This window comes from Schistocerca serialis, chromosome 1, assembly GCF_023864345.2.
Source record: "Schistocerca serialis cubense isolate TAMUIC-IGC-003099 chromosome 1, iqSchSeri2.2, whole genome shotgun sequence".
NCBI classification, from domain to species: Eukaryota; Metazoa; Arthropoda; class Insecta; order Orthoptera; family Acrididae; genus Schistocerca; species Schistocerca serialis.
Window position 1 is genome coordinate 89,329,159 of NC_064638.1, and position 22,818 is coordinate 89,351,976.

General features: G+C 43.7%; 1 protein-coding gene across 1 annotated transcript in view; it reads right to left on the reverse strand.

The window, feature by feature from the left end:
- The window catches only part of LOC126415795 (serine/threonine-protein phosphatase 6 regulatory ankyrin repeat subunit A-like), a 151,153-nt gene that overhangs the window by 35,552 nt on the left and 92,783 nt on the right, over nt 1-22,818 (reverse strand). The window contains exon 2 of the mRNA XM_050083706.1: nt 21,204-21,794. Within this exon, the coding sequence (XP_049939663.1) occupies nt 21,204-21,793 (590 nt within the window). The 5' untranslated portion in view covers nt 21,794. The remainder of the gene's footprint in view (nt 1-21,203; nt 21,795-22,818) is intronic.

The following is a 22,818-nucleotide window of genomic DNA, read 5'->3' on the forward strand; positions in this document are numbered from 1 at the left end:
ACACACCCCGAGAAAAAAATTCTCAAGGAACATGCTTTTTTCGGACTAAAGATAGTAAACCTCCCCTTAAGTAAGATGACATATGTGCAATAACATCAGCTGCCCTCACGTGTTTTCCTGTTTGAGCAAGCATAACTCTTGATGTACTTTCCGCTCTCCCCTCTCCCACACTGTCCCAATGCCCTATGTGTCACAGCTGCGCAGTGCCTGTGGATGGGCATGGGCAGCAGCTCGCATCTATCTACACAATGTGCTACTGAAATAGTGTGGAAGTATGGATTAAAGATTGTGTAAGGATTCATTACTCTGAATTGTATTACACAGTACATATTGTAATCTACCCCTCCTTCCTTGTTGTTGCTTCTGACCACTATGGTAAACTCTTTTATAACAATTCGAGAGGAGTAAGATTTACAGTACACTTTTCTTGCACAGTTGGCTCTAGTTCTTCATGTCTATGGGTCTGATTCTTGAAGCTGAAATTCTCACATTCTAGGTTCCTATGGTTCAATTGATCTAAAAAATTTTGAAGAATGTCATTGCAGAATTTTTGTTTTTACGATAGTTTATTGTCTCACGTCTTTTGAATTTTCACATCAACAAAGCCAAAATTACATTGTTCGTCCAAAATACAAAAATATATCCGATCACATCAGAGGTGTGCTTAGTACTACGTCACTCTGCAGTAATAACAGTATTCCAAAGGCTTTACAATTTTTTTTTTGACAAATTAATTTCTATTAGTTTAGATTATTATTTTATAAATGAATCCAGAAATAAACAGAACTAAATTGCGTAATTAATAATAGAAAATATTTCGTAATTTCAAATGTTTCTAAAAAAACAATTTTAACTGTATACTCAGAGCTGGTACATATCGATTGTAACAACGAAAATAAAATAAATCCTTTTAATAAATTTTAGCTTGAAATATAACATTGTATATAAAAGCATGTGAAATTTTTCAGAAAAACAGCTGAGATAATACCGACCTGTCCAAAATTTGAAAAATATTACTGGTATCGACTAATACTGTTGCGGAAAAGTAATGCTAGAGGTAGATGTCCCTTTACAATATCAACCAATAAATGTATTTTCACAAGTATGATAAAGTTTATAAGTCAAAGAGTAAGTACTTTTCCCTATTTCGCCTAATGTTCTTCATGTCAATAAGTATCTGGTACTACAAACTTTCTGAAGTAACATATGTTCTTCTTCAGGATTCAAACTGTCTCTTTACCAAATTTCATCGAAATCGATTCAGCGGGTAAGTAATAATAAATTTAAACGTCAGCATGATGCGGCAATTTTTCTCAGTGTTTATGACTTCATTTATTCTGAACTATGTGTCGTACAATAATACAATTTTGCAGGTACATTCAGCGATGCATGTGAACATTGTCTGCAACATGTGTTGCGAATAAGTTAGTAGTAAAGAAATAATAAATTAAAAAGTCGTGCCTGCCACGAAAATGAACAGCGAAAATGTAGTAAGCGATAAATTTTTTTCCTTTCAGCATTTTGTGGGGAGTGTCAACGAGAAAAATTTTCGTTTAGGTTTCAAATTAAGTCTAAAATTTGTTGCAAGCCACTAAGTGCTCCTGTTCTCAAATACTAAATGAATACAATCTGGGTATTCGCACATCATGGCCTACATTTCATTTTCACATCCGCCCCAGCCTCTTTGACAAGGTAAATGGTTCTTACACCCACAGCGATTCTTTCCAGGCAATAAGTGGTATGTGTATCAAATTCGGTTGAAATCAGTTTTGTGGTTTTGGAGATATGGAACGTACACACATATGGAAATTCTTTATAATATGTATGGCTATCTTTTTTTTTTCTTTTCGTGATCCGATTTTGATGAAATAAAGCCTATAAGGTGCTCAAAGCTACATTCAACTTACCTGCAAACATACTATGAAAATTCATCTAGCAGTTTAGCAGATCAGCGTGTTGAAAGACAAACAGAGAGACATATCAGTTTTACATGTTTCTTATTCGTGTAGAAGATACATGTACACTGTTGTAAAAGTTAAAGTGCCATAGCTTTTAAGCAGCTTCTGTGTGTTTCAGAATCCTTTCTTCATAAAATGATCTTAACTGCTGGAGCTAGGGTTCAAACAGAACACAGTATACTCGTCATGTGCACAGAAGCTGTTGGTCCGCATAACGTGATATGAGCCACGATAACACCTAAGAATGTAGCACACACTACTTCTTCTTCGAGGCTTGTTTATTCACCTCTAAATCCATGTGCACAGCTTGCTCGTTGTTTATGAACACTGCATGCATAATCTGTTCAGTATCGTCACCTCATCTGCATGCAATATTTTATTCTCCTTCTTTTCAGCACCTATATCATTAATGAAGAGATTAAACAGCAATTGCCCGATTACCAATCCCTGCGGCACTCCAAATTTGATGGCATTGTTTCTGACTAGTACACTTTTTCGATTGATACATACTGTTTCCTGTTGCATAAGTATGACTGTATCCAATCTCCTGCTTGTTCTCGAACGACATAGCTTTCCAGTTTTCGCATCTGTGTTTCATGGCCATTGGTGCCGAGTACTTTGAAGAGATACAACGTTTTTTCATCTAAGGACTGTATAATGTATTCTGTCAGACTGGGGATTGCTGATTCTATAGGTTTACACTTTCTGAAAATAGGCTGTTATGGTACAGGAATGTTATGTATGTCCAGATAAATCCCACTGTAAGACAAGACGGTCTTTGCCTGCATGGAAACACGTTTGTGGTTGCCTACAGAGAGATGGTGGCACCCAAGTGTGTACCTCTTCATCCGAAGCAAGTTGATGGCCATGAATGCCTTTCTTCAGGGCTTCAAAAATATTGAAATCGCATGGGGAACGATTGGAACTTTGTGGAGGATGTTTAAAAGCTTCTCAGTATAACTTTTGCAGTGTAGTCGAAACAACCTAGGCAGTATGTTGACGACCATTATCCTGCAACAGAATGATTGCCATCCATGAACATTCCCGTGCATTTGGACTCAACAGCGGGCTTCAATTTTTGCTAAGTGTCCACATACCACTGTGCATTAACTGTGCAGCTGTGTTCCATAAAGATAATGAGGAGCAGGCCCTGGCAGTCAAACAAAAAGGCCATCATGGCTTCCTGGAGCAGACCAAAGTTTTGCTGGGAAGCCCTTACATATCCTAGAAACAGTCCTGATCTTTCCTCATGAGATTTCCATATTTTTGGAGCCTTGAAGAAAGACATTCATAGCTGTCGATTTTCTTCAGATGAAGAGGTGCACACTTGGGTACAATCATCATAAGTAGGATAAAGCCACTATGGCCCCAATCTGCATTGTTTCAAAATTTATTCAATATGGCGGATACAAGATGGCGGCCACAATGTTGCAATGTCGCAGTGACGTGATGGTGGGAAGTTCACATTTTTGAGGGAAAGTAGGTCAACTGGGCTACCTCCACTAATCTAACCATACCTCCCTCCCCTCCCCTCCCCTCCCTCATCTGGAAATTGGTGGGAAAAGGACTCAGTCTGTGCTGGGCTGCTGGATAGGACAGATGTAAGTCTTTATTTTGGATGCATTGTTTATTTAAACAATTCATGTTGTCATAGACAGTAGCTCCATCCAGTCTATTTATCATGAGATCCGAAGTCCAACTGACCCAGTTCACAATACTGCCACCAGAGGGCGTTGTTGGCCCTTCCCTTCCCATGATGTAATCTAAGATGGCGGTCTGAGGAAAATGGTGGGAAAAAGGACTCAGTCTGTGTCTAGCTGCTGGACTGGGAGCATAGATGTAATCATTTACTGTGTTCAATGGATGAGATGCCTGTGCTGGAGAATGAGGTGTTTAACAGGTATATAATCTGTAATCATGCAGCTGAGAACTGTGTGCACAGCCACCTGCACGATGTTTGGAAAGCAATGATATTTGGTGAAGATGAAAACGCTTCATTAAATAAGTTACACCTCGCAACTCAACTGTAGATCATTTGATACAAGCCCAGTCAGTCTTCTGAAGTGCAGGAGGCAAGACGTTCACCTGCTCCAGCACAAGCATCCATGTGTACAACTGAGGAAATGCTGATGATGAACAGGGATGCATTTAATAGTGTACACAGGCAAGCACACAGCTGACAACTGTATCCAAAGCCTCCTACACAGTGGAAAGAAAACATAATGGATGAGCATGGTGAATACTTTTCGACAAATAATGGCAATGCAGCAGGATGGCTTGGAGATGAATTTCAGTACTCACACAGATACATGCTTTTGCTGGAATAGCCCAACTTTTTTGAAATTGCCTAATACCCCACATCAACTTGGCACTATTCACAATGAACCATGTATGTTCACCTTGATGATTGGAGACCAACTGGCATAGTTCACCACACTGCCTATCCCCTCTGATGATGTCACCAAATATTGACATCCTATTGGCCAAAGCCTATCATGTGACCATATTCAGAGCACCTATTGGTTCCCATCCTTTTTTTCTGGACCACCATCTTGTATTACATCACAAGAGGGGGTGGGGGAGGGCCGACAGCGCACTCTGGTCGCCACTCACGCAGCCAGCCAGCAGCAGTGACAGACGGAGAAGAACGTGAAGTGTCAGCAGCAAGTCACGTTCCAGCACAGTCCAGCAGAACAGGAGGAAATGGAAAAGTAAGTATCCCATATAACATTTTTGTAAGTAGCATATTTTCGTGTCTTGGCCCATATGTAATGCCTCCTCCTTCTCTTTGTTCACCAGTAGCCTTCTAAATGTCGAAGCCTGCATGGGTGAGATCCAAAATGTTGACTTCTGCCGTCTCTGTACCTGCAGCAACCTCAGCTGCCACCTTGTCAGGACCTGCATCAACCTCTGCATCTGCAGTAGCAACAACCACCAGCATGTCCAAACGTGTAGCGACCATGTGAGATCCTGTAGCGCACATAGCCTACTTGCTGGCACAAGACAAGAAGCTGTTATTGCCTGTTCCACTCTTCGATTTGGGGGATGGGATGCCTGGTCTGTTCCTAATGCTTCAAATGCTGAAGGTGGTCCTAAACAACAGTAAGATGGAGATCAGTACTTATCGCTGACATGCGACCCATTCAGTCAGAACATCCCTTGCTAGTGCAGGAACAGAGTGCAGATAATGTGGATAGGAAGGTTCCACATACGAAGGTTCCACACATAGCTCACTTGCTGGAGCAGGGCACCGAGATGTTATTGTCTGATTTGTGTGATAAGGATACACGGTCTGCTCCCAGCACCTCGAATGCTGCTTCTGGTCCTAAACAGCAGTAAGACAGAGGATAGTACTGGTCACTGACACATGATCCATCCCCACAGAACATTCCTGTGCTAGCGCATGATGCTGTGGATAAGAAGGTATTAAGTGTGCCCATGCTTTTCAGTTCTACATACAATTTAACTCCTAGTGTAAAGAAACATGTAAATGTGTGTGATACGTAGCGCCACTGGCACAAGTCGCTTCTCTGTATTCATTTAAGATCTCTGTGATCGACTCTGTATCACATGACCACAATTTTCCTCTTTGGTTGCTTTTTGGCTATTTTAAGTGCATGACTCTGTGGGGAGTGGGCTGGTTTTGGTCGGTTTGTTGGCGCTCCTGTGTTCAGTCTGGTTGTCAGTGTTCACTCTTTGTGCATGCACTGCGTCTTTCTGTCACATGGGCAGTGGGGCTGCGAATGGAGATGTGCGTGCAGTTGGTGAGTGTGTACTGCGCCTAGTGAGAGGGTGATGGTGATGTTATTGTCTGTGCTGCTAAACGATGCGTATATGTGAAAGTGGTTTTGGAATGTATCAGCCTGCAACCGGATACGCTACAGAATCAAATGGTGGGAATTATTCAAGTTCTTAAAGTCCTGCTGTATATATGTATATTGAGTTTCGTGCTGTTTGCAGTTAACGGCTCTCCCAGTGTTTGGACGCCCATGTTACCTATTTCATATTGACCACTAGTGCACAAGTTGTTGAACAGTGGTTACCTGTATGAATGAGGTTTGCCTGTTTTGGATGCACTTGAGGTACAGGCAAGGAGTATACAGGGTGGTCCATTGATAGTGGCCGGGCCAAATATCTCACGAAATAAGCATCAAACGAAAAACTACAAAGAACGAAACTCGTCTGGCTTGAAGGGGGAAACCAGATGGCGCTATGGTTGGTCCGCTAGATGGCGCTGCCATAGGTCAATCGGATATCAACTGCGTTTTTTTAAAAATAGGAACCCCCATTTTTTTATTACATATTCGTGTAGTACGTAAGGAAATATGAATTTTTTAGTTGGACCGCCATATTTGGCCCGTGCGGACTTGTATCTGTTTCCTAAACTGAAATTTTCACTGAAAGGGAAGCGATTTGACTTGATTGAAGACATCCAGGTAAATACGGAGAGCGTTCGTAACACACTTCAGAAAAAAAAAATATTTGTAGGAATGTTTCCAAAAGTGGAAACACCATTGGAGTCGATATTTTCAGTCAGAAGGAGATTATTTTGAAGGAGATGCATCACAGTCGCATGTGAGCACCACCACTGTACAATTACAAGCCCATTCTTAAAACTTTCCAATCATACTTCGTATATATACAGACTGCACATACATTGTATATGAATAAATGAATATACAAATTTTTTTAATAAATATAATTTTTAGCCTTTTAGTTTTCTTTTTTTACTTTTTTCACACACATGGTGCGCATATTATATTAATATTTTTTCTTTTTATCTTTTTTCCACACATGGTGCATGTGTGTGTGTGTATACAGTTGTACATAGCACATAAATAATTACACCACACACACACACACACACACACACACACACACACACACACACACACGTTTCAATATCGCGATCACAAATCACAAATGATCCTTTTATCGTCATGAGGCAACAGGCCAATTTTCGACTGCAGCACAATGTACACCTCATGTCGTCTCGACGGAATACTAGTTTGCCATACTATATGCAGTGGCTGTGGTACAGCATCGTGAACACCATTGTACAGGCACTACAAACAGTCTTTGATAGAGAGGGCTCTTGATGCCATATGACACACACCCTTAGCCTATCTCTGGGTGGCACCTTCCAATGTGCGATATGCATACATTTTCGATTGCAGACCTACAAACTCCACTATTGGCAATCCATTCGCCTTGCCTGTCATAAGGCTGATAACCTTCTTGTTCCGTGAAACAATACCATAAGGATTATCGTCCATGTATGAAGACATGCTGAATTCATGACTGTAGTACCTCATTACTTCATATGGATCACAGTTCTTCACCCAATAGATGACGCTATCTGTATCTGTATAAGATAATATAGGATATCCAAAATGAGCTTTTGCAGGCTCATAATGAAAGTGGTACATGTGGAGTTTGGAGAGGTGTAGTACACACAACCCCACATAAATAGGTTTCGTAAACTCTACAGCAGTCTTCCTCATCTCCATAGCAACAAAGTTCTTATTGAATATGGTGACCGCTTAAAATTTAGTCTGGCAGTGCATTTTCTTACGCCATACTGCCCACTCCTTTCGGTTCTAATCATAATTCATGTCATTCCCTAAAATTTTCCATTGTTTTGCAGAAAATTGAATTATTCATTTAATTATATAAATCTTTCTCAAAGTCACACGTCACGGAAGCTCTCTGTCTCACATTCACATCAATACACTCCTTCAACCAAGGGGATTGCTTGAAGGAGATAGTCTGGATGATTCGAACCAACGCCATCCCCAAGTTGAGATACAGCTGGAGATTACAATAAGGAGTAATGTATCTCTGCTTATTCCTCAGCATTGTCATCAGTTTTGGGGTGGAGCCTCCTCGCAGAACTAGTTGCTCTGGACATAGCAGCAAATCGGTGTGCACATCATGCAAACTAATAGGATATATGAGTTCTGCCTCCACCACATACCCTACATCAGAATCAGCCACCATACACCCCCCCCCCCTAAGATTTTTCGATTCAGTCCCTTGCATTCGTCTTTGAGCACACATCAAAGCTCGCCAATCAGCAGTGATTGCTGCATGGCCTGCCCATATAAGTTATTTACCTACCAGGACTTTATGTAACTCAAATCAAGTGATGCATTGAATCTGTCGCCCATCCATGAGTTATTTGACTTCACATGGTGGTGGACGTATTGGCAGAGTCCCCCACAGATCCCCTGCTCAAAGAAAAGAAGCATGTCAGCATCAGTCAATAATTCGATGCTGCACTTCGTTCTCATAAGCACTGCACCCCAGTGCTGTGTAATAGAAGGCAGGATCCAGACAATGTGTGCTCATGCATAGACTCCTGAATTTCTCGAAAACGTCTGCAAGCAAGTGCAGGTCTGTGTCCATGCAAAGCTGTGCGTTCTCTCCTAAAGTGGAGACATTGAATTCCTGCCAGACATTCACGACATGCTCATACTCTGCATCCGTTATGGCATCGCCTGTAAGGTTGCTGGAGAATGCAGTTATGTCATAGCCTGGTTTTGTTGAGTTTCGCCATACTATCCACATACTCGTATGGGAAAATCCCCTTCCTAGTTACAAGTTGAAAATTTTCCTCATCGGGAAATGCAGCTCGAGTGATATGCTTATCCCCACAAGGTAGAGTTTCAGCGAGTTCCTTGAGTGGCACCTGCATAAAACGTTGCGTATCAAGGAAGCAGAGCGTAATTCTGGGCGTCATTCGTTTGGGGAATAAAATGTATTTCTCGACGGTCTCAGGTAGGACACTGACATGATCTTTCTCCATGCCAAAATCAACCAAGTGCTCAATTAAAAAGTGAACGTCATACCCTCTTAAATTATGAAGAAAACGGATATGTGCCTTGGTAACCAGTACTTCAAATTGCATGTATTGTGAGTTGCGCCACAGAACTTTTCCGTAAGATGACAGTGGTCTCTAAGAAGAGTTTCCGCTTTTTTATCTAATGGCAGCCCACAAATATGACAGTCAACCGCATTACTGTACAAATCTTCACTCTCCTTCGATTTGGTCATGGGAACGTTGTTGCTGTAAAGTTTATCAACCTCCCACGAAAGTTTCTCGAGCTCAGAGAGCACCCAAACAGCAGCATTATCACCGACATAAGATTTGTAGCGGTCAGGACTTGAATAATAGGATCATACAATTTGGTATGCTGTCACATATGGTACGTGTTTTCCTGTAAAGGTGGTATGTGAGGTAATGGGGGCACCTTCAGAGCGAGTCACATGAGCGAGGAGGCACTGAAAGTCAAAATTGCTCCTGATGGTGAGCATTTTTAAACTTTATAAATTTGTCTTCCTCAGCTGGCATAATAGCACTTACTAGGTTCTTGGAAGCGCTATGTACTGGAGGCGCTGCTAGTAACTTGTCTGAGGAAAAATAATTGAGCACCTTAATCAAATATGCTGTTTATGTCCACGTTTATTCATCTGGGAGGCGAAAAGGCGGACATATCTTTGATCCAAACATAGTGAGAATTATCGCCTTCAGAGAAGAGTAGCATGTTTACAAGCTTCTCAAACTCAATGGCAAATTTTGAGAAATTGAGGGGGCTGACGACTATAAGCGTGTCCAGCTCATCTGGCTTGCTTTTCTTCAAAATGGCTCTGAGCACTATGGGACTTAACTGCTGTGGTCATCAGTCCCCTAGAACTTAGAACTACTTAAACCTAACTAACCTAAGGACATCACACACATCCATGCTCGAGGCAGGATTCGAACCTGCGACCGAAGCAGTCGCGCGGTTCCAGACTGCAGCGCCTAGAACCGCTCGGCCACTCCGGCCGGCTTGCTTTTTTCTCCAGGCCAAGAACATGAACCGATATTCCAGTATTTTGCATCTCAAATTTAGCTATGTCCTGGTTCTCGGTGGGGAACTCGATACCATCAAAGTTATAGCACCCGCGAATATTATATCTACATGTTATGTTTCTGGACGCTCAGGATGATTCCTACGATTGTAATTTCCCTCGCAAGCCAGAACTGACCATGTAAAACAAACCTAACCCTTTCAATTTTCGACATTAATGCATGCTTGCTTATTAGCTATATCCTTTTTGGACTTTCCATTCACAGGATCATAGACATTTGTACGTATGTCCAGGTATAGTATTCAGCTGAGTGCTTTTTAGCTGAACCCCTCACTTCCATCTCAGAAAACTGGGTCAGTATAGCACTCAAGGTGGATTTACGAAACCAATTGGCGTTGATGTGCTCCATGTTATCATGCCATTTTCCCCCAAAAGATAATGAAGACTTGTCTCTTCAATGCCAAAGGCAACGTTGGGACAGTGCGATACTTCAAAGCAGAACACTGCACTGCATTCAATAGCGGGATACTATGGATCACTGACTACTTTGAGCTCTGTTCCCACAACAGGAAGGCATGCTCTTAGAAACCCGACAGGGTTACAGTACCCTCCTCCTGGATTCTTGATCCTTGTGAACGAGAGTAGCTCCTCAAAGGTATCTGCAATCAACGAATATTCTAACTGGGGTGTGGTGTCACTGACATGATGTCCTTGACTAAAATGACAGGAAAGGGAATTGCTGCTAGCCACAGGATCATCTGTATTACTATTAATACTAGTACTACAACAGGGTAATGATGTCCATCCTGTCGATGATGGAGTTGGAGAGATGCACAGGGGTATATGTCAGGGCACAAATACCTTCCATCGCAGGCGGTGATTCTGACAAGGCTGGTAGCGAGGATGAGGCAGCACTACTGTGTCAGGCCAGTGGGAACAGCCTGCCTGCAGAGACGGTTCTCGCTGCTGCTGCTGCAGCAGTCCTGACTCAGTACCCTGAGGGATTGTAGCGCCTTGTTCCGACCCACACACATGGTGCTGTAGGGGCTGTGGCGGCCGTGGCCAGGACGGCGTGGCAGGTCCGGCGGTGGCTTCCCGCGCATTGACTAGTGGTGTCCTTGCTAGCGAAGCATGTCGCACTGTACCCTGACTCGATGCTTTAGGCGTCGAATAACGGAAACAACATTAAGTACTACGTTCTAGAAATTGTTTGCTGCTGCTGATGCAAGAAAGGAAGAAACTCTGATTATTTGTAAGTAGAGTGATTAATTACCTGTCACACTCTGGGTTCATGGCCTCTAGAATTGTTGCTGTAACAAAACAATTTTTTTTATTTGAATCACATAGCTACTACTACATAGATATTTCTTTTTTCCTATACTTGTATTGCATTGTTTTGAACTGGGGACCTAGAAACGATGGAGAGGCTTCGTCTCCAATGTAGCCACAACAGGCTACAGCAGTCCACTCACCCCACCGCCGCCCCACACCGAACCCAGGGTTGTTGTGTGGTTCAGCCCGCAGTCGACTCCCCCCCCCCCCCCCCCTGGACACACACACACACACACACACACACACACACACACACACACACACACACACACCGGGAATGTCTCACCCCAGGCGAGTGTAACCGGAATGTTTGCGTCATAGAGTAATTATGTTGTACATGTATGTGGAGACAGTGTTTGCGCAGAAATCACCGATATGGGGTAACTGAGGTGGAATAAGGGGAACCAGTAGGCATTCACCAGGGCAAATGGAAAATCCCCTTAAAAACCATCCACAGACTAGCCGGCACACCAGACCTGGACGTTAATCCGCCAGGCGGATTCGTGCCGGGGACCGACACGCCTCCCCACTCAGAAAGCAGTGCCACACGGCTAACCGCGCGGGCTTCCTACTTACGCGACTGTTGGTGCCGTGTATTCACTGCTGGAGGCTGTTCCACAGCATGTGACTGCTACATTTTTTCAGCATCCAGCATTGCCTCCAGTTCGAGCTGCATTATCACCATGTGAGCTATAATAAGTAAAAATATGAAAGAAGATATAAACCAACGATACAAAAATACATGTTACACTACTACCACCATGAAATATTTTTCTTCTTTTTAATACTCACATGGTAACTCTAGTTGTAGGCTTTCCACAGTTGTAGGCATTCTTCGAATTCATTTCATTCACTTTCACTATTGCTTTTACTCTGACTGTCTAACATTTCGACATCATGACAGTAATCGTCTGATAAGGAAGTAAAACCGTTTGGGTAAATGCAAGAGTGCTTTTTGCACAGATTCATGCCATTTACATTCACAACACAAAAGTAGCAATCATCAAGGTGATTTCTTGACTCTGTCCATGTCATCCATATTGCAAACGGAAGCCATTTTTGTCCTCCATGACTCCAGTATCGAAGTGACTCCAGGCAAGTCTTACAAACATTGTGTGGGACCCGAAATTGTGCAAGCTGTTTTCCAAAATATGCCCAGTTGCTTTGTTTTACAAAATCATTTATAGTCCGTGGCTGCTTTTTTTGATAATGTTTACCATATACGTAGTACAAATGGTTGGGATTATTAACACAAGATTTCCGTGAAGAACTGATACTTTCTTTACCAAAAGCGCCCAAAGAGGACAGCTGCATGAAGTAAATGACACAATATCACGTTTGTTGAAAAACTGTAACGAATGAGCAACGTAAGAAGCTTACCTGCACAAAATAATTACTGAATGGCAAACAACAAATTCTCACCAGTGAAATGGCTGATAGTCACAGCCTCTGTGTGAGAAGAACAGATAGTTAACGTAGTTTGCCAAAGGCACGTGAGGTGCCATCTGTGGGATTCATGTCATAGTTACCAAGACTAAGGCACTAGGCCATATTGAGTCACAGACCATATTGTATAGTTACCTTATTTCGTAAAAGAAGCGTCAATGAGGATAAATTAGTAAAACACGTGCATTTTTTTTGTAGCACGGTTTATCAGGAGAAACAGAGTCTTTTCAAACAAAATAATATGTAGGCTAGGTGCTTCACCATCGTATGTATCTAAATACATTCTGTAAACTTATGCCACAGAATTTCTTTCCCCTGTGTTACTGGTGCTAACGAAAAAGCGTTATCGCCAACTAAAACTTCATCTTCCAACAGGCCGAGTGATCTCGAGTGTAATGCACGGAGTGTGATACGTAATTTCAGTTCTGGCGACAGTGCTTCCTACATTACAGTATCTTTTTCCGTACTGCAGTATTAAATCCATTTAGAAGAAATGTGAACTCTTCTGGTGACATTCTAAGATGACTGAAAGAACTTCTTGGGTCTTCCATTACAAATTCTTTCAGCAAGGTCGCTGAGTAGCCGACATATCTTTCCTTTATCCAGTCACCAATCGAAACACGTTTCTTACCTTTTTTCTTACTCAGCGATTCCACGCAAATAAGAATGAACTCCACCGCAACTTGTGAAGCTTCCAAAACTTTTAATTCAGACACGACTCAGACACCACAAGACGGTGAAACTGAAGTGTATACTGGTGTCGCAGTCTGTACAATCATGTGTGAAACCATTTGCGTTCAACTCGTTCTGCGCAATGAGTGGCGCAACCCATTGTCGGAGTGTAAACTAGGCTTCTACACTGAAGAGCCAAAGAAACTGGTACACCTGCCGAATATCGAGAACGGCCCCTCGAGCACGCAAATGTGCCGCAACACGACGTGGCGTGGATTCAACTAATGTCTGAAGTAGTGCTGAAGGGAACTGATGCCATGAATCCTGCAGGGCTGTCCGTAAATCAGTAAGAGTACGAGGGGGTGGAGATCTCTTCTGAACAGTAAGTTGCAAGGCATCCCAGATATGCTCAGTATTGTTCATGTCTGGGAATTTGTTGACCATTTAAACTCAGAAGAGTGTTCCTGGAGCCACTGTGTAGCAATTCTGGATATGTGGCGTGTCGCATTGTCCTGCTAGAATTGCCAATGTCTGTCAAAATTCATAATGGACATGAATAGATGCAGGTGATCACAGGATCCTTACGTACGTGTCACCTGTCAGAGTCGTATCTAGACGTATCAGGGTTCCATATAACTCCAACTGCACACACCCCACACCATTACAGAGCCTCCACCAGCTTAAATAGTCCCCTGCTGACGTGCAGTGTCTATAGATTCTTGAGGTTGTCTCCATATCGTACACGTCCATCCGCTCGATAGAATTTGAAACGAGACTCGCCCGACCAGGCAACATGTTTCCAGTCATCAACAGTGCAATGTCGGTGCTGACAAGCCCAGGCGAGGCGTAAAGCTTTGTGTCGTGCAGTCATCAAGGTACACAAGTGGGCCTTCAGCTCCGAATGCCGATGTCGGTGATCTTTCGTTGAATAGTTCACCCACTGACACTTATTGATGGCCCAGCACTGAAATCAGCAGCAATTTGGGAAAGGGTTGCATTTCTGTTACGTTAAACGATTCTCTTCAGTTATCGTTGGTCCTCGTCTTGCTGGATCTTTTTCCAGCCGCAGCGATGTCGGAGATTTCATATTCAGGAATCCGGTCGTACCGGAAAATCCATACTTCATCACTACCCCGAAGATGCTGTGTCCCATGCCTCTAGCGCCAAGTATAACACCACGTTCAAACTAACTTGGCTCTGTGGTCATCAGTCCCCTAGAACTTAGAACTACTTAAACCTAACTAACCTAAGGACATCACACACATCCATGCCCGAGGCAGGATTCGAACCTGCGACTGTAGCAGTCGCGCTGTTCCGGACTGAGCGCCTAGAACCGCTAGACCACCGCGGCCGGCAAACTCACTTGAATCCTGATAACTTGCCACTGTACCGATCTGACAACTGCACTAGACACTTGTCGTCTTATATAGGCGTTGCCGACCGCAGCGCAGTATTCTGTCTGTTAACATATCTCTGAATACGCACGCCTGTACCTGTTTCTTTGGCGCTTCACTGTATGCCATTCGGCGCCTCCTACCTCGCAGCGTTGCCACAAAATATTCGAAATTCCCCATCCTTTTGAGTTATCCTGTAAATAAGCATTTCCATAACGTCAACACGTGGAAACACAACAGTATCGAAAGTTGAAGTAATGAAAAACCGATATATTGAAAAGTCATTAAGTCGTAGTGTCTACATATCGAAAGGTCGACATATCGAAAGACAGTTACGTCTATACCACAGTCTACCATAACAGTCGCGACACTCACTGTTGTAAAAGTTGTTACCGTTTGACAGATGGAGTGACAGTACCGCTCCAAGCGGCGAGTAAGGTGACGTCAGACGCGTCGTAAGCATAATGTTTGTTTTGTATCCATTTCCTACGTAATTTACGAAATATTTGAGTTATTTTCTTGCCACCAAGGGTTTGTATAGTATCAGAAGGCATATATGTTTCTAACAATGATTCTAAAATAAGCGGAAGTATGGACAAAAACCATGAATCGAGTGGCAAGGTACAACATATTCGTGAAGAAACACTTGTGACGTTGCATAGAATTGCAGGTTACCACGTTGATATCAAAAGAATATAAACACACGGATTCAAACATAGGAAGCACAGACCTGTACCTCTACGAGAAAAAAACGACCAACAGCTCATTTATCGTTCTGTATGCCTATTGTGTTTGTCATTGTCACCTGTTGCCACAAGCACGACCTCCGTCTTTGTATTATTCTAAGTGGGACAAGCAACTGCCAAATAGACATTAGATTTCCCGCAAAACCAAATATTTGGATAATTTTCAAACAATCTGTCAGTGAACAAGGTGCTAACAAAATAATACCATCACACTAAGGAAGCATGGAAAATTAAGTGACTAACAACAGAAATGAATGAAATACATACCAAACATTACGCTTTTGTAAGACACGAATGTTGTTGTTGTGGTCTTCAGTCCAGAGACTGATTTGATGCAGCTCTCCAAGCTACTCTATCCTGTGCAAGCTTCATCTCCCAGTACCTACTGCAACCTACATCTTGGTCTCGTTCTACGATTTTTACCCTCCACGCTGACCTCCAATACTAAATTGGTGATCCCTCAGAATATGTCCTACCAACTGATCCCTTCTTCTAGTCAAGTTGTGCCACAAACTCCTCTTCTCCTCAATTCTATTCAATACCTCCTCACTAGTTATGTGATCTACCCATCTAACCTTCAGTATTCTTCTGAAGCACCACATTTCAAAAGCTTCTATTCTCTTCTTGTCTAAACTATTTATCGTCATACATGGCTACACTCCATACAAATACGAGGTGCATTCAAGTTCTAAGGTCTCCGATTTTTTTTCTCTGGACTGGAAAGAGATAGAAACATGCGCATTGTTCTGAAATGAGGCCGCGTTCATTGTCAATACGTCCCAGAGATGGCAGCACCGTACGGCAGATGGAATTTTACCGCCAGCGGCGAGAATGAGAACTGTTTTAAATACTTAAAATGGCGACATTTTCCTTACTTGAACAGCATGCAATCGTTCGTTTTCTGGATTTGCGTGGTGTGAAACCAATTGAAATTCATCGACAGTTGAAGGAGACATGTGGTGATGGAGTTATGGATGTGTCGAAAGTGCGTTCGTGGGTGCGACAGTTTAATGAAGGCCGAACATCGTGTGACAACAAACTTAAACAACCTCGGGCTCGCACATGCCGGTCTGACGACATGATCGAGAAAGTGGAGAGAATTGTTTTGGGTGATCGCCGAATGACTGTTGAACAGATCGCCTCCAGAGTTGGCATTTCTGTGGGTTCTGTGCACACAATCCTGCATGACGACCTGAAAATGCGAAAAGCGTCATCCAGGTGGGTGCCACGAATGCTGACGGACGACTACATGGCTGCCCGTGTGGCATGTTGCCAAGCAATGTTGACGCCCAACGACAGCATGAATGGGACTTCCTTTTCGTCGGTTGTGACAATGGATGAGACGTGGATGCCATTTTTCAATCCAGAAACAGAGCGCCAGTCAGCTCAATGGAAGCACACAGATTCACCGCCACCAAAAAAATTTCGGGTAACCGCCAGTGCTGAAAAAATGATGGTGTCTATATTCTGGGACAGCGAGGGCGTAATCCTTACCCATTGCGTTCCAAAGGGCACTACGGTAACAGGTGCATCCTACGAAAATGTTTTGAAGAACAAATTCCTTCCTGCACTGCAGCAAAAACGTCCGGGAAGGGCTGCACGTGTGCTGTTTCACCAAGACAACGCACCCGCACATCGAGCTAACGTTACGCAACAGTTTCTTCGTGATAACAACTTTGAAGTGATTCCTCATGCTCCCTACTCACCTGACCTGGCTCGTAGTGACTTTTGGCTTTTTCCAACAATGAAAGACACTCTCCGTGGCCGCACATTCACCAGCCGTGCTGCTATTGCCTCAGCGATTTTCCAGTGGTCAAAACAGACTCCTGAAGAAGCCTTCGCCACTGCCATGGAATCATGGCGTCAGCGTTGTGAAAAATGTGTACGTCTGCAGGGCGATTACGTCGAGAAGTAACGCCAGTTTCATCGATTTCAGGTGAGTGGTTAATTAGAAAAAAATCGAAGGCCTTAGATCTTGAATGCACGTCGTACTTTCAGAACCGACTTCATGACACTTAAATCTATACTCGATGTTAACAAATTTCTCGTCTTCAGAAACACTTTCCTTGCCACTGTCAGTCTACGTTTTATATCCTCTCTACTTCGACCATCAAGAGTTATTTTGCTCCGTAAATAGCAAAACTCATTTACTACTTTAAGCGTCTCATTTCCTAATCTAATTCCCGCAGCACCACCCGATTTAATTCGACTTCATTCCATTATCCTCGTTTTTCTTTTGTTGATGTTCATCTTATATCCTCCTCTTAAGACACTGTCCATTCCGTTCAACTGCTCTTCCAGGTCCTTTGCTGACTCTGACAGAATTACAATGTTATTGGCGAACCTCAAAGTTTTTATTTCAACTCCTACTCCGAATTTCTCTTTTGTTTCCTTGCCGCTTGCTCAATATACGGATTGAATAACATCGGGGACAGGCTACAGCCCTGTCTCACTCCCTTCCCAACTACTGCTTTCTTTTCATGCCTCTCGACTCTTATAACTGCCATCTGGTTTCTGTACAAATTGGAAATAGCCTTTCGCTCCCTGTTCAAAAATGGTTCAAATGGCTCTGAGCACTATGGGACTTAACGTCTGAGGTCATCAGTCCCCTAGAACATAGAACTACTTAAACCGAACTAACCTAAGGACATCACACAGAACCACGCCTGAGGCAGGATTCGAACCTGCGACCGTAGCAGTCCCGCGGTTTCGGACTGAAGGGCCTAGAACCGCTCGGCCACTGCGGCCGGCTTTCGCTCCCTGTATTTTACTCCTGCCACCTTCAGAATTAGAAAGAGAGTATTCCAATGAACATTGTCAAAAGCTTTCTCTAAGTCTACAAATGCCAGAAACGTAGGCTTGCCTTTCCTTAATCTATTCTCTAAGATATGTCGTAGGGTCAGTATTGCCTCACGCGTTCCAATATTTCTACGGAATCCAAACTGATCTTCCCCGAGGTTGGCTTCTACCAGTTTTTCCATTCGTCTGTAAAGAATTCGTGTTAGTATCTTAATCCAACCATTTCATCGTCAAAGCAGGTCTGTGTTGACGATTCACACTAATCTGGCACTGATACATGGAGAGTTGAACTGGCTGCTTCTGTGTCATAGTACTGATTAACAGCTTTAGACGGATTGTCAAATCTTTGTGGCAGTTTCCTCTTCATCGTCAGTTGAGGTGGCTTACATGGGATGTCAAACAGTGTGGGTACTGCATTCCATATAGTTTATTATTGTCTGCATTCATGAACTGGTTTTGTTCGAAATGTAGCGAACAAAACCTAACATTGTCATAAAGGTAAACTGGGTCTTTTTTCATAAGGTCTTCTCGTCTGCTATTAACTAGCCATTTTCTGCTCCTGAAACAAATACTGATCATTAATACACATGTAGTTCGCAAGTGAATCCTGACGATACAGTTTAGTAACATGATGGTATATATGGTGGTCCATTGATCGTGACTAGGCCAAATATCTCACGAAATAAGCGTCAAACGAAAAAACTACAAAGAACGAAACTTGTCTAGCTTGAAGGGGGAAACCAGATGGCGCTATGGCTGGCCCGCTAGATGGCGCTGCCATACGTGAAACGGATATCAACTGCGTTTTTTAAATAAGAACCCCCATTCTTTATTACATATTCGTGTAGTACGTAATGAAATATGAATGTTTCAGTTGGACCATTTTTTCCACTTTGTGATAGATGGCGCTGTAATGGTCACAAACATATGGCTCACAATTTTAGACAAACAGTTGGTAACAGGTAGGTTTTTTAAATTAAAATACAGAACGTAGGTACGTTTGAACATTTTATTCCGGTTGTTTCAATGTGATACATGTACCTTTGTGAACTTATCATTTCTGAGAACGCATGCTGTTACAGTGTGATTACCTGTCAATACCACATTAATGCAATAAATGCTCAAAATTATGTCAGTCAACCTCAATGTATTTGGCAATATGTATAACGACATTCCTCTCAACAGCGAGTAGTTCACCTTCCATAACGTTCGCACATGCATTGACAATGCGTTGACGCATGTTGTCAGGCGTTGTCGGTGGATCACGATAGCAAATATCCTTCCACTTTTCAACTTTCCCCACAGAATGAAATCCGGGGTCGGCTGGAGTGGCCGTGCGGTTCTAGGCACTACAGTCTGGAACCGAGCGACCGCTACGATCGCAGGTTCGAATCCTGCCTCGGTCATAGATGTGTGTGATGTCTTCAGGTTAGTTAGGTTTAATTAGTTCTAAGTTCTAGGCGACTGATGACCACAGAAGTTAAGTCGCATAGTGCTCAGAGCCATTTGAAATCCGGGGACGTCAGATCCGGTGAACGTGCGGGCCATGGTATGGTGCTTCGACGACCAATCCACCTGTCATGAAATATGTTATTCAATACCATTTCAACCGCACGCGAGCTATGTGCCGGACATCTACCATGTTGGAAGTACATCGCTGTTCTGTCATGCAGTGAAACATCTTGTAGTAACATCGGTAGAACATTACGCAGGAAATCAGCATACATTGCACCATTTAGATTGCCATCGATAAAATGGGGGCCAATTATCCTTCCATATTGCAGCACCATACATTAACCCGCCAAGGTCGCTGATGTTCCACTTGTCGCAGCCATCGTGGATTTTCCGTTGCCCAGTAGTGCATATTATGTCGGTTTACGTTACCACTGTTGGTGAATGACGCTTCGTCACTAAATAGAACGCGTGCAAAAGATCTGTCATCGTCCCGTAATTTCTCTTGTGACCAGTGGCAGAACTGTACACGACGTTCAAAGTCGTCGCCATGCAATTCGTGGTGCATAGAAATATGGTACGGGTGCAATCGATGTTTATGTAGCATTCTCAACACCGACGTTTTTGAGATTCCAGATTCTCGCACAATTAATCTGCTAATGATGTGCGGATTAGCCACGACAGCAGCTAAAACACCTACTTGGGCATCATTTGTTGCAGGTCGTGGTTAACGTTTCACATGTGGCTGAACACTTCCTGTTTCCTTAAATAACGTAACTATCCGGCGAACAGTCCGGACACTTGGATGATGTCGTTCAGGATACCGAGCAGCATACATAGCACACGCCGCTTGGGAATTTTGATCACAACAGCTATACATTAACACGATATAGACCTTTTCCGCAATTAGTAGACGGTCCATTTTAACACAGGTCATGTATCACGAAGCAAATACCGTCCGTACTGGCGGAATTTTACGTGATACCATGTACTTATACGTTTGTGACTATTACAGCGCCATCTATCACAAAGTGGTCCAGCTAAAAAAAAAAACATTCAAATGTCTATGTACTACACGAATATGTAATAAAAATGGGGGTTCCTATTTAAAAAAACGCAGTTGATATCAGTTTGACCTATGGCAGCGCCATCTTGCGGGCCAACCATAGGCCATCTGGTTTCCCCCTTCAAGCTAGACAAGTTTCGTTCTTTGTAGCTTTTATTCGTATGACGCTTATTTCGTGAGATATTTGACCCGGTCACTATCAATGGATCACCCTGTATACCTCTCAGGATCTTTAGGAAACCTAAAAAACACAGCTGTGGTATCTTCTTCCTGTTGTTGATGCAATTTATTGCGCTACAATCGCTCCCACTTGTAAAAACCATTGTAGAAATCAAAATAAAATACCACTATTCGCTTTCACGATCGCGCCGAACTCACAGTTTAAGTTACTGGCCGCTTGGGGCGCTGCTGGCGCGGTAGGCAACAAAATCGAGGCGAAGTGTCGCGACTGTTACGTTAGACTGTGTGTATACTCTGAGCTGACCTGCCGGCGCCCTGGGCGGCGCCCGCCTCGCACAGCAGCCGGACGGCGGGCCCGTGGCCGGCGCGCGCCGCGTACTGCAGCGCCGTGTGGCCCGTGTAGTCCCGCGCGTCGTGGCGCGCGCCCGCGGCCAGCAGCAGGCGCAGCGCGTCGGCGCAGCCGCCGGCCGCGGCGTGCAGCAGCGCCGTGCGGCCCCAGCGGTCGCCCGCCTCCACGTGGCCAGCGCCGCTCCGCAGCAGCAGCAGCCGCAGAGCCGCCGTCCGCCCGCGGCCCGCCGCCACGTGCAGCGGCGTCAGCCCCGACTCGGCCCGCGCCCCGGCCACCTCCGGCTGCTCCGACAGCGCGTACCTCAGCAGCGACAAGTGCTCGTTTTCGCAGAAGACGTTCACCAGCTTCACGGCCTCGCTCGTGCTCTTCAGCGCTTCCGGCAGCACCTTCAGCTCCCGCAACGATTTTCCGGCTCGCAGCATCCTTTCGACGAAATCCCAGGCACCTGTCACCTCTGCAAACTGCAGAGGCGTCCACATACTGATTTCTTCTTTCGTGTATTTCGTCTTCACAGGCGTCATTTTCAACAGGTCTTCTCGTATCATTCTGAAAACATGTTCATTTTTTTCAGTTATCAGTGACCATCTATCAGTCTTTCATAAGGCATGCAAGAGCACAGTGTACCAAATCTTATGAAGCTCGAATTTATATCTACAGACAGTAGAGTATAAGACCAATGGTTGGAAATTAATGTTTTAATGTGGTACAAAGTCTTGGAATACGGGCACGTGAGTAAAAGCCAGGTCCATGGTTTAACTTGCTGTTGATACTTGGATTTTTTTTTCTGTCACTTACTTCATTCACATCTGGTAATTATTTGCATAGGGGAGCTTGGAGTGAAATGTGATACTTAACGTTCAACAACTCTTATAAAATACATGAGCAGAAGAAAAAACTTCTTAAAGGTATAAGAGAATGGTTATCAGTACAAGACGCAGACTGTCCTATATTAAAATAGGGCAATCTACCATTAGCCAAGTAAGTCGATTTAAATACACTACTGGCCATTAAAATTGCTACACCACGAAGATGACGTGCTAAAGGCGCGAAATTTAACCGACAGGAAGAAGTTGCTGTGATATGCAAATGATTAGCTTTTCAGAGCATTCACACTAGTTTGGCGCTGGTGGCGACACCTACAACGTGCTGACATGAGGAAAGTTTCCAACCGATTTCTCATACACAAACAGCAGTTGACCGGCGTTGCCTGGTGAAATGTTGTTGTGATGCCTCGTGTAAGGAGGAGAAATCACGTTTCCGACTTTGATAAAGGTCGGATTGTAGCCTATCGCGGTTGCGGTTTATCGTATCGCGAATTTGCTGCTCGCGTTGGCCGAGATCCAATGACTGTTAGCAGAATATGGAATCGGTGGGTTCGGAAGGGTAATACGGAACGCCGTGCTGGATCCCAACGGCCTCGTATCACTAGCAGTCGAGATGACAGGCATCTTATCCGCATGGCTGTAACGGATCGTGCAGCCACGTCTCGATCCCTGAGTCAACAGATGGGGACGTTTGCAAGACAACAACCATCTGCACGAACAGTTCGACGACATTTGCAACAGCACGA